Source organism: Canis lupus, chromosome 5 (genome assembly GCF_003254725.2).
Source record: "Canis lupus dingo isolate Sandy chromosome 5, ASM325472v2, whole genome shotgun sequence".
Classification (NCBI taxonomy): domain Eukaryota; kingdom Metazoa; phylum Chordata; class Mammalia; order Carnivora; family Canidae; genus Canis; species Canis lupus.
The window spans coordinates 32,257,955-32,270,718 of NC_064247.1; the positions used below are offsets into that span (position 1 = coordinate 32,257,955).

Consider the following 12,764-nt stretch of genomic DNA (forward strand, 5'->3'; position numbering starts at 1 on the left):
CTTCTCCAATTTGAAACTCCCCCTTCATGATTAAAGGAAAACTCTTGTTTCCTCTACTCATAGCACTTTGGACACCAAATTTAGGGGATGGGGAGAGGTTCCCACACCAACCAATTTTCCAACTTTACAGACACCAACTGAGTATCCGGCAGTTTGGTTATGACCCCAACTACCCAGAGTTAGCTCAGACCCCACAGGTAAGTGCTCGGTCCCACAGGACTGCCTTCCCTCCAGTTCAGATGCCATCTGCACCCCCAGATGGTCACCTGCATGTCTGACCAACCAGCTCTAAGTCAGGTGTGCCCATGAGCCCCCTCCTCAGACTTGTGATCATTTGCTCTAAGGGCTCACAAAGAAAACACTCATGTGTTACCGGTTTGTTATAAAGGATATGATTAAGGACACAGATGAACAGCCAAATGAAGAGGAATCTAAGGAGGCGTCCAGAGAGGTCGCAAGCGCAGGGGTTTGGAGTGCTACCACTCTCCTCGCACATGAAGGTATTCTCTGACCCAAAAGCTCTCTGAACCCCCTAATGGAGAGATTTTTTTTATATTTTATTTCTTTATTTATTTGAAAGAGAGAGAGAGAGAGCAGGGGAGAAGGGCAGAGGGAGAGGGAGTAGCAGATCCCTGCAGAGCAGGGAGCCCAATGCGGGACTCGATCCCAGGACACTGAGATCATGACCTAAGCCGAAGGCAGACACTTCACCAACTGAGCCCCCTAGGCATCCTTGTAGAGACTTTTACGGAAGCTTCATGACATAGGCATGACCAATTTTTAACTCAATCTCCATGGAGGACGAGGGGGGCTGACAATCCCAAGTTTCTAATCATGGCTTGATCTTTGGGGTGACCAGCTCCCAACCTGAAGCTCTGCAGGAAACCACCAGGGTCACCTCATTAGAACGAAAGATGCTCCTATTGCCCAAGAGGTGCCAAAGGATTCAGGGTGTCAAGAACTGGGGACAGAGACCAAATACATATTTCTGATTGTGTCCCAACTAGCTACTAAATTCTTATGTATATATTTTGATGCAATGGACATCTGACGTTTGGTTGGTCCACCCCCCTCCAACCCCGTGCCCCAGTCACCGTATTCCTGTGATCTCTCCCCTCCTTCCCATGGGGGGTCATCGAAGCAGCCAGGTCATGACATGCCCTTGCCCTGGCTCCAGTTTATTAGCACGGTGTTAGCGGACCCAGCGAGAGCCAGTCCATGTCTTCCATCCACGGGAGTTTGGACAAGGGGAGAGAGGGAGACAGAGAGGGAAAGAGGGTGCTATAAGGATGTGGACTGAAACACAGAGAAGCAGGTCTGTGGTAGGAGAAACAACGAGGCTGGAGTTCTGGAAGGAGCAGGGTGCCGGCCCCCGACTGGACTGCCAGAGGCCCCATGAGCTGCTACTCCACCCACCGAGACCCTCCTCGCTGTGCCTGAGCTTGTGCCCTCTGGGTTCCTGCCACAGACAAAACAGCCCCAGTTAATTCTCTGGATCCAGGTCTGGGATCTGTTCCTCGTCACTGATCCATCTCCTCGTTCCTGGGCCAGGGCCAGGTATGCTTTCACCACTTACTTTACAATTTAATATATGGTAGGACAAGCCCCGTGATTATTGTTCTTACAATTTTCTGCTGGCTATTCTCACATATTTTATGCTTCCTGATAAATTTAGAATCTTGGTGTCCAATTGCAAAAAAAAAATTGCATAAGAATTTGGATTCATATAACCTTGAATCTCTTAGATTCATCTAGAGAAAATGGACATCCCTGGAACACTGGGACTCGGTCACCAGGAATAAGTTGGCTACATTCCAGGCTCTTCATGGCCTTTATGAGTTTCACAGCTGTTTTCACTCACACCTTGCACCTCTCCTAAGTTCATTTCTAGGCGTTTTGTGTATCAGCTGCTTCTGCGTGTCCTCGACCTGCTTTCTGGAGTTTGGGCACCAGGTCTCCTGGTAGACGTCCCTGGTGCCCCACATCCCATCCCCTTTGGGCCACCACGGGTGGGCCACCTCCTCCTGTGGGCAGCCAGCGGCCACCACCATGCCCTCAGCGCCTTCTCTTCCCAGGTCTCCTCCAGCCGCGCCCCCCCCAACCCCCCCTCACCCCACCGCTCCCCATCCCCACCTAGGGGCCGGGAAAGAGCTGGCCCAGGGCAGCTGCAGAGTCCCCACCCAGGGGGAAGGGGCTGGGGGAGAACTGCTCCCCTGCTTTTGCATCCACTGCTCTGTGCCAGTGCAGAGGCCAGGGAGCCCTCTCCTCCCCCCCACCCCTGCCTCACTTCCCTTGCTCCCCCACTGCTTTCTGGCACCCTCCGCCAGGAAAACCCCGGCCTGGCCCTCGAGCCTGTCTCCCACAATCTGCTTTGGGGACCTGCAAGCCAAGATAGGCCCCCATGGGGTCCTGACTCATCGTGACACAGTTGACTTTAGGGGAGAATCGCTGGAGTCAGTAGGTTGGTTTGCGGCTGCCAGGAGCCCCGGCTAGATCCACCTCCCACCCCCACCTCCCACCTCCACGTCCCATGTCCACAAGTCCACCTTCCTCCTCCCACTACTCTCCCCCCACCTCCACTTCCCACCACCCTCTCCCACCTCCTACCTCCCTCCTCCCACCTCCCACCTCCCTCCTCCCACCTCCCACCACCCTCCTCCCACCTCCCACCTCCACTTCCACACAGCTGGGACCCCGCAGCGTGTGTAGTCCACAGCCCATGGGGGTCCCCCACGTTGTCCCTGCAGGGGGTGGGAGTGAGCACCCTGGGAGAGCCCTCTTGGCCGCAGGGGGCAGGGGCAAGGATGGCTAACCCAGTTGAGAGCCTCGCTGGGGGAGCTAGAACTCCAGGTGACAGCGGAGCACGCGTGTGTGCCTGTGCTGGAGCAGGTGCGTGCGGTGTGCACGCGCCTGTGCCGGGCTCCCGAGTTCTCCAGCCTCTGGCGCCTTGCCCCTCCCCGAGATGCTCTAACAAGCATGTAACCCCCCCACACACAAAACCGCATTCCTCCCCCCCACCCCCCCACCCCCACCCCCCCCCCACCCCCCGCCTGCTTCCGGGCGGGATCCAACCCCAGCTCCTCCCTTTATTCCCTAACACAGTTAGCTTGAGGCAGTGGAGAAGCAAGAAACAGTGCTGGAGAGGGGCCAGGGGATCCAGCGGGGATTTTTTTTTTTTGACGGGAAAGTCTTTGAACATGGAAAAGATCCATGAAGGGGGAGAGGAGAGGTTGAACACACCAGAGAAAAGCAACAATCACTGCTGTGTTGTTGTGATTGCGCTGGCAGAGGACTGGGATGCACTATTTGCAACACACGTGGGCTTTTTTGTTGTTGTTTTTGGGGGGTTTGGGGGGGTTGGGGTTTTTTTTGAGGGGGGGAGCTACATAGATGGGATTATATCGTATATATTGTGTCTGTGTTGCAGACTGAAATTTTAAAAAGATTTTATTTATTTATTCATGAGAGACACAGGGAGAGAGGCAGAGACACAGGCAGAGGGAGAAGCAGGCTCCATGCTGGGAGCCTGATGCGGACTCAGTCCCAGGTCCAGCTCATTTCCTTTAAGACCTTAAAAGCATGATCCTCTCCTCTCCACTCCAACTATTATTACCCATTCGCACCATCCACTCAAGACCCCACACGAGAGGAGAGTGAAACCTGTGGGCCTGGGTAGGGCTGACGTCATGCCCACCCCCAGCTACACAGAGCAGGGCGGGCAGGGAGGGTGTGACCCCTTTGGCTACTTGTGCCCCAAGTTTGCACATAATGAAGGATTCCCTAAAACACAGATGACAAATATTTACTACAATATCATTTCTCTGTTGGATTGGGGGTTTTTTTGTTGTTGTTATTTTGTGGGAGTTCTTTATATTCTGGACATTAATCACTTGTTATAAATGTTGCAAATAGTGCATCTCAGTCCTCTGCTTGTTTCTAACTTTAGTGAGGTCAGCCTCTTTTTTCTTTTTCTTTTTTTTAAGATTTATTTGCTTATTAGTGGCTGAGCGTCTGCCCTGTGCTCAGGGCGTGATCCCAAGGTCCTGGAATCAAGTTCCACATCGGGCTCCCCGCAGAGAGCCTGCTTCTCCCTCTGCCTGTGTCTCTGCCACTGTGTGTGTGTGTGTCTCTCATGAATAAATAGATAAAATCTTTTAAAAAATAAAAAATAAACATTTTTGCACCTCTCTTTAAAAAAAGATTTATTTACTTATTAGAGAGACAGAGAGAGAGCAGGAGTGGAGGGCAAGGGCAGAGGGAGAGAATCTTAAGGAGACTCCTCGCTGAGCTCAGCGGCCAAAGGGGGCTGGATCTCACCACCTTGAGATCATGACCTGAGCGGAAACCAAGAGTTCGTGGCTCAACTGACTGAGCCACTCAAGCACCCCGTCCCTCTTTTTTTTTTTTTTTTTTAGATTTTATTTATTTTTAAGATATCTCTACATCCAATGTGAGGCTCGAACTCCCAACCCCGAGATCAAGAGTCCCATGTTCCACCCACTGAGCCAGCCAGGCACCCCCAAATTGGTCCCTCTCCTATGTAGAAGCAAAATCTGATTTCCCCAGACTGCACTTGTAACAAATCTATTATGTCCTATTTTTCAGTTGAGCCCTATCTTTAGGCCCTGCTGTTTTTGATTCCGCTCTAGTGAACAAAGTATGTCCAAAAGTTGAGAGACTCATATGATGAACACCCACGAACCTCTCTCAGTCAGATTGGGTTCAAGGTCCTCTGAGAAGAACACTTCACAGGTGACTCTGCGTGGCCCCCACTGCATCACAATGGGAGATGCCTAATGTCTGCAAATCAAATATATATATGTTCCACATTTTCCAATATTGGAAATTTTTCCAATATTTTTTATTCTCATTACTCACTCTGGATCCACCACCAGACGTAGCCCAGAAGGTCAGGGTCCTGGCCCTCGTGGGCTGCATCTCATCTCTCCCCATGAAGGATCCTAGCCACACGGAGCCTGTGGGGCACCTGTACACTTCTCCTTCTGGACCAGATGTGAGGCTGGAGTGTCCCATCCTCTGCTGAGCCAGGCTCTCAGCTCTTGCCGCCTCGTGTAGATGTTTCCCTTCACCCTGGTGGCACCTGCTCTTCTCCAACCAGCGAACACTGGAATGGGTTTTGACCTGCGCTGGAAAATGCACAGATCCTTGAAAATCATCTAGTACTGTGGCAGGTGTAGGCTGTTGCTTTTGATCTATGTGATTGTGTTCTAGAATATATCCTTTTTGCTTTTTCTCCTTCAGGGACTATTTCAGGGCTCCCCGCATTGCTGTGTGTACACGTAGTTGCTGTTGGTTTGCTTTTTCCGTGAAATATGCTTCCATTATGTTTTTCCAGCTTTATTGAGGTATGATCAACAGATAAAAATTATCTATATTTCAGGGGTACAGTGTGTTTTTGGTGTGCGGTGTGATGATTTTATCACATATGCATCGGGAAATGATTCCCACCAGCGAGCTAAGTAACATATTCATCACCTCACATAGTTACCATTTGTGTGGTAAGAACACTTGAGATCTCTACTGTCTTAGCAAATTTCGAGCACTGCAGCACAGCATTATTAAGTACAATCACCATGCTGTACAGTAGAGACTCAGACCCCATCTTATAGTAAAACTTTGTATCCTTTGGGTGAGCCTGGGCGGCTCAGCGGGTTAAGCATCTGCTCACGCCCTGATCACAGGGTCTAGGGATCCATTCCCTGCACCACAGGGAGGCTGCTTCTCCCTCTCCCTCTGCCCTTCCTCCTGGTTGCACTCTCTCTCTCTCTCTCTCTCTCTCTCTCTCTCTCAAATAATTACAATCTTTAAAAATAAATAAATAAACCTTTGTGCCCTTTGCCTGGCATCTCCCCATTCCCCACCCCACCCCCAGCCCCTGGTAACCACCCTTCCACTCTCTGGTTCTCTTAGTTTGACTTTTTTTTTTCAAAACACAACAGTATTGGGATGCTGGGAGGCTCAGGGGTTGAGTGGCTGCCTTTGGCTCAGGGTGTGACCCCCAGGTCCTGGGATCAAGTCCCCCATTGGGCTCCCCGCGGGGAGCCTGCTTTCCCTCTGCCTGTGTCTCTGCCTCTCTCTGTGTGTCTCTCATGAATAAATAAACAAAATCTTTAAACACACACAACAGTATTTGTCCTTCTGTCTGGCTGATTCCACGGAACATAATGCCCTCCCGGCGCATCACGCTCTCGCAAATGGCAGGAGCGCCTTCTTTTTTGCGGCTCAATCCTATTCCGCGGGATTGTGTCCTCCGCATTCTCTTTCCCGGCTCCTTGGCCTACAGACCCTTCCGTTGTTTGCTGAGAACGCTGTTGCGGTGAACGTGGGGGGTGATTACTTCCTTCAGATACATACCTAGAAGCGGATTGGTAGGTCTGGGGTGCGTGTTGAGGACCCCCACACCTCCGCGCTGTGTGCCCACTGGCTGCCCCGCAGTCACTGTTTCCAAGTCCGGGGTGGGGTGGGGGCAATATCGCCGCAGGCGCACATCCCACATCGCGCTTTGGGCGAGCACCGAGGTCGTTTCCAGCTTCTGTTACCCATTGGCCCCGCCGTGCACGTCTTCACCGGGTCCAGCGGACCAGCCGACCAGCAAGAGGACCTTTGGGATGTTTACCCAGAAGCAGACTTGCAGGGATTGGGCCAGATACGCATTCCTAATTCCACTAAATACCTTGGAGAAGGGCTCTGGCGATGGGTGCTCCCGGGAGAAGGGAGGAGTGTGTGACCTCCTCTCCCCACACCCACACCTTGCCAGCCCTTGACTTCATCTCTGATTCTTGTCAACCAGATGGCTGCTTGACGGTTTTCGTCACATTACATCAGACTCTCTGCAGACTACCTCTCTCTACCCTTTGCTACTGCTAATGTAGGTTTCCTCCCCCCGCCCCCACTCCAGCCTCAGACTCCTGTGTCTTCTGTTTGTCCCTCCACCTATACCATATGCCCTGTTCCTCGTCGTTGTTCTTTGGCCTCCCTCACCGAGCTGTATGGCTGCATCATCCCTTTCCATTCCAATGGCAGCAGATGATCAGAGGAAGGAAGAGGAGGGAAGTGAGGATGTTAGCTCCTCCAGCTTCTCCCCCACCAACCAGCAGTGAGCTAGCTGCCTCCAGCCACCCGGAGTTATAACAGATGGACAGACACAGGTCCTGTTGGGGAGGGGGGCTCTTCTCTCTTCTCAGGTTCCTGGAGGTGCCAACAACTCCTCACTTCTGGGATCCCTGGGGCCCTGCCCTCTTTCTTGTGGCTTCCCTAACGCTGCTCATCCCTTCCTAAAATCATTCCTGTATTAAAATATCCTCTGGGGGCCCCTGGCTGGCCCAGTGGTGGAGCGTGCAACTATTGATCTTAGAGTTCTGGGTTCAAACCCCACATTGGGTGTAGAGATTAGCGATCACTTAAAAATAAAATCTTTTGGGGCACCTGGGTGGCTTAGTGGCTGAGCGACTGCTTTCAGCTCAGGGTGTGACCCCCCCCTCCCCCCACTCCGCCGGGTCCTGGGATCAAGTCCCACATCCGGCTCTGCGCAGGGAGCCTGCTTCTCCCTCTGCCTGTGTCTCTGCCTCTCTCTGTCTCTCAGGAATAAATAAATAAAATATTTTAATAATAAAAATAAAATATTTTACAAAAAAATCCTCCAATTACCCATTTCACATATGCCGTCTGTTTCTTGCTGGGTACCTGATACATGGTCACTGAGCTGAAATGTTTCATTTTCATGCAATCAATTTCACCAAAATTGTTTTGGCTTTTTGGTATTTGCTTTAGAGGTCTTATGGATGAAGTCCTTCTGTACCCCTCTATAACGAGATTATCCTTCCTTCTTTTTTTTTTTCCTATTACTTCTGTACTGTACTTTTACATTTTCTATTTAGATCTTGAATCTATCCAGTGTCCAATTTTGTATGTGATGTTAGGTATGATGCAGGAAACAAAGGTAGAAGAGAAGTGATTAAATTTCCATGCTCCCTACAGCCCACTGACCAGTCCTTGAATCAGGCAGGGGCCTTCCTCCAGGGACTCAGCGGCCTCCATGCTCACCCGTCACTCAGGGCAAAAGGCAAACTTACCCCCACCCCCAGGACCCTGTGAGTCTGCTTTATTTTTTTATTTTTATTTTTTGTGAGTCTGCTTTAACACAGAACAATTCCTTTAGAACCTTCTTTCCTCTCAAACCCCCAAGATCATGCCCCAGGCATCTGACCCACGGATGTAAATCTGAAGGGTCTCATGCCTCAGGTTTTATTAGACGGTAATAAATGACCTTTCCGGACAATAGCTGGTCCCCTCAGGGTCCCGGGAAGCTTGCTTCCAAATTCCTCAGAGACTCAGGCTCTCCCTGACCCCCTCCCGACTTGAAAGTCTATAACGGGCCCTCTTTGTGACCTTGTGCAGCCCTTCCTGCCCACGGGTCCTGTCCCCAGTCTTTCATCAAACCATCTTTTTGGAGGCACCTGGGTGGCTCAGTGGTTGACCATCTGCCTTTGGCTCAGGGCATGATCCCAGGGTCCCAGGATCAAGTCCCACATCGGGCTCCCCACAGGGAGCCTGCTTCTCCCTCTGCCTGTGTCTCTGCCTCTCTCTGTGCCTCTCAGGAACAAATAAAATTTCTAAAAATTAAAATTAAAATGTCCCATTGTACTCAAATAAAATACATACCCTGTGGTTGATGATTATTTTAATAAACCCCTGCCTTCTCTTCTGAAGGATTTTATTATTTTTCCAGTTCTTTGAGCCAAAACTTAGCTCATTTCAATTTAGCCGTGTTTTTTTAGCAAACGGGATTAAGTCCATGTACTTTTCCTCCTGAGAACTGCTTTAGACAGTCCCACAACCTCAGTATGGAGTGCTCTCCTAGCTCATTTCTGAATTACCTGTCTCATTTTTATTTTCTGTTGTACCCAAAGTAATCCAGAAATATGGTGAGATGTTTATATGCTGATGGATCTTTTTGTCTCTACTTTTGTGTTCATTCAGTATTTGTTGATGCTCCCATAACTGCCTGCAAAGTCTTAATCTGTTTGTTCCTGTGTTCCTCCTGGGTTGTGGATTCTATTCATTTGGGGACTTCTTTTCCACCTTCTGGTTTTCTGGCTTTCTTCTCAGGTTTGGTGGTTCTCGGTGATGGGCTCATCCTCACATTCATTGTATTTGTTGCCTGCCTGTGAACACTGCCTCTGTCCACTGTAATGCATGTGACAGGCATCAATGAGTTTCATGCAAAGTTTTCTTTTTTAAAGATTTTATCTTTTTATTCACGAGAAACACAGAGACAGAGACACAGGGAGAGGGACAAGCAGGCTCCTTGCAGGGAGCCCCATGCAGGACTTGATCCCAGGACCCCAGGGTCACGCCCTGAGCAGAAGGCAGATGCTCAACTGCTGAGCCCCCCAGGTGCCCCCATGCTAAGCTTTAGAAGTCCTGGACACCTGGGGTGATTCTGGTCCTAGGGGGATTGCACAGGTGCACTGGTCCTCAGTCCCAGGACACCTTTACAGGGGAGACCCAGAACAGAAGCCCTAACTCCCACACCTGTAAGTACCAAAGCCCCCTCATTCCTCTCCAGGCCACACTGCCTGCCCCAGGCTTCCTTCCCACCCGCCCACTCCCGATTCCTAACGCCCAATAACCAGACAACAGTGGCACGTTCGAATATTTCTGGGTTTTTTACTCTAAAAAAACGTGGACCATCACCTGCAAACCGCGGCAAGTGATATTGGATTCCATCTCCCCACCCTTCCAAACGTGAGTCTGCGAATCACAGACGTCGTCCTGTCCCCTTCCCTTAAAATCCTGGATCAGCCATCCCAGAGGAGGTGGAGGAGGCCCCCCTCCCCGGGACAGGGGCGGGGGGATCACGGGGCAGGGGGAGGCACTGTGGAAATAAATTAGGGGAGAGGAGGCCCCTAGGTGGCGGGATCGCGCGCCGCCTCGCACACCCAGCGGTAGGGCCTCTGGCACACGTCGTCGTTCCAGCGGCCGTCGTCCGTGAAGTGCGCGCAGTCCTCGCCGCCCCCGAGCCCGTGCCCGTACCAGTCGTCTGGCTGCTCCGGCCTCCAGTTCCTGCGGATACCAGTGGATGTGCGCCTCCACCCCGGCCAAGCCTCCCCCGCCCCCTGGCGCCCCGGGTGGGGATGGGGTGGGGTGGGAGTGGGGACCCGCGGGGCTGGGACTTGCACCGCGGGGGGGGGGGGGCGCACACTCACTTGAAGCCGGTCTCGTAGTCCGTCCCGTCCACCCACTTCCAGGGCCCACTCTGGTCCGTGAGGCCCATCCAGGTGTTCACAGGCCCCATGTGGTGCTGGATGAACTTCTGGGGAGAGGGGATGGGGTGGTGGGCACCCCCCGGAGCAGCCAGCACCCCAGCACCGCCAGTCCCCTCTTACCTGCCCCCACGAGCCCTGGGGCGCTCACCTGCTCCTCCCTGGAGTTGACGACCACCAGGTGCGCGCTCTCCAGCTGGCAGTACTTGTCCGCCTCGGGCCAGGACTTCCCGGAGCGGGAGAACCAGTAGCAGCTGCCCTCGTACTCCAGCCAGTTGACGGGGCAGCAGGTCAGTGTGGAGCCTGGGGGGTGGGGGGGGGAGCGGGGAGGCTGAGGCGCCGCCCGTGGGCAGGTGGGAGCCAGGGTGGGCGCCAGGGTGGGCGCCCGGGGCCTCGCCTCCTCACCATTGCCATGGAGCGCTGCGATCTGACAGCTCAGGCTTCGCAGGTCCGACACGAACTGCTTCACGTGCAGCAGCAGGTCCGAGTGATCTGGGGGCACCCAAGGCAGGGGATAGGGGACCAGCCACAGGCACAGCCAGGCCCTCGCTTTGGCCTGAGGGACCCCACCGCCCCTGCACACACGCCCACTGACCTTCACTCAGATCCTTCTGCTGCTTCTCCAGCTGAGACTCCAGGGATTTCATCTTTCTGCCCACATTTCCTCCTGGGGAGACACTTGCTCAGTGCCCCCACATCCCTAGCGCCCCACGCACCCCTCAGCCCCAGCCCCAAGCCCCCCTCACCCTGGCTACTCAGAGCCTTGACTTCGACCTCGGTGCTTGCCGTGAAGTTGCTGAAAGTCTCCCTCAGAGCCTGCAGCTCCCCCCGCAGTTTGGAGTCTGGACGGGAAAGAGTTGCAGAGAGCAAAACGAGGGGGCTGCAGGCGCCATCGCAGCAGCCAGCCCTCCCACCTTGCCACCCCAGGCCCCCCCAGGGCACTCACTCTGGGATCCGATGACGCAGACGACCACCAGCAGCAGGACACTGAGGCCCAGGGACAGCAGGAGGAGGCAGGGTCCCGAGCAGAGCCTCCGCAGGAGTGGCTGGGGGGCGGGTGGCACTGCAAGAAGCCCGGGTATGAGGATCCCTGGGACACACGGGCGGCTCTGGGGCCCCGGGGCGGGAGGGGGGGGAGTGGCGAGGGTGGGGGGGGAGCGGGCTAAGGCTCCCCCTCCTGGCCCAGGAGGAACCACAGGGATGAGGAAGGTTGGGGTGGGAGACCCTGAGGGGCAGGGCAGCTGGCGGTGGGCGCCCAGCGGGACCCGCCCCGGCCCACCCAGGCCCTGGGCCGTTGCTGACACCTAGCGGCCACGCTGTTCACCGGAGCTGCTGGACCTCCCCGGAGCTGAGGGCCGAGCCTGGGCGGGAGTCGGGGTGGCTGGGGTCACTCCCCCCACCAAAAGGCGGGAAAGAGGAAGAGGTTCCTTTCTCCCCCGCCCCACGAATTCCCCTCCTCTGGCTGGGTGCTGGGAGAGAAGACGGAGTAGCTGGAGACCGTCAAGGTGCTCCCACCTGGGGAGGCCTCCCCTGCAGCCCTTCCCCCCCCCACCAGCCCATCCCTCAGGACCCTCCTGCTCAGCCCCAACAGCACCCCCGCAGGTGGGAGAGAGAAGGGGGGCTTGTTTCTGTTGGATGAAGGCCTCCTCCTTCCTGGATACTTGGTGCCTCGGCCTCCTCACGGAAGTCTGACTCCTTGACCCCCTGCACTAACGCTCACACACACTCACATCAGGTGTTAGAGGAAAGGAGGGGGACCTCACCTCTCTGAGTCACTCCTGGGCCCCTGGACCCTCACCCTCCCCAAGCTCTGAGCAGTGGGTGACACGGCAGGGTCAGGAGGCACGTAGTGTCCCAGGACGCCTGCCCCAGAGAAAGGGACTCAGGCCCACAACCCACGTAGGGCACCTCCCCCAAGAGGGGCGGCTCAGACCATCCTCTTGTGCGCAGGGCAGACCCAGGGACCTGGTGGTCACAGAAGGAAGCAGGGGCTGAGGCAAGGGGGCAGTCCCATCACGCTCACCTTTCAGAAATGGAAGGAACCCTTACCTTGTCTGAGGTGATGGTCATTGTCCTCATTGTCCAGATGCTGAAGATCCTGATAGTCATTTGTCATGGTAGGGCTGGCTGGACCCGGGCCTAGGTCAAGGTTGGGGTTAGGGCTGGGGCTGAACAGAGCCAGGGTGGGAGGTCCAGTCGGTCTCTAAGTGACCACTGGCTACAGGAAGACTTCCTTTCTCCTGTTCCCTGTTCGCTCCCAGGCTTGACATCCAAACTTTGTCCTCTGAAGTACTCCTGCCTGGCCCCCAGCCCACCCCATCCCCTGCCTCTGCTTCCCCTTTTACTTGCTGATGGTCTTGAGGTCAGTTCCTGGATGCCTCAGTGCTGTGCAGATCGTAGCCTAAAAAGGAGGCTGAAGCCTGGAGACTTGGGGTGCTCCGATAGCCCTGGAGGATGGGAGGGGAGGGTGTAGGGCCC

At 54.3% G+C, this 12,764-nt stretch overlaps 1 protein-coding gene across 1 annotated transcript; it reads right to left on the reverse strand.

The window, feature by feature from the left end:
• Positions 1-9,248: 9,248 nt before the first annotated feature.
• On the reverse strand, positions 9,249-12,683 carry LOC112647494 (asialoglycoprotein receptor 1). The gene is made up of 9 exons (XM_025428636.3): positions 12,632-12,683; positions 12,336-12,425; positions 11,233-11,349; positions 11,033-11,128; positions 10,882-10,953; positions 10,692-10,778; positions 10,438-10,589; positions 10,230-10,336; positions 9,249-10,086 (listed from the first exon to the last, which is right to left on the reverse strand). The coding sequence occupies exons 2-9, from the start codon at positions 12,400-12,402 to the stop codon at positions 9,930-9,932; spliced, it is 855 nt and encodes a 284-aa protein (XP_025284421.1). The 5' UTR covers positions 12,403-12,425; positions 12,632-12,683; the 3' UTR covers positions 9,249-9,929.
• Positions 12,684-12,764: the final 81 nt, after the last annotated feature.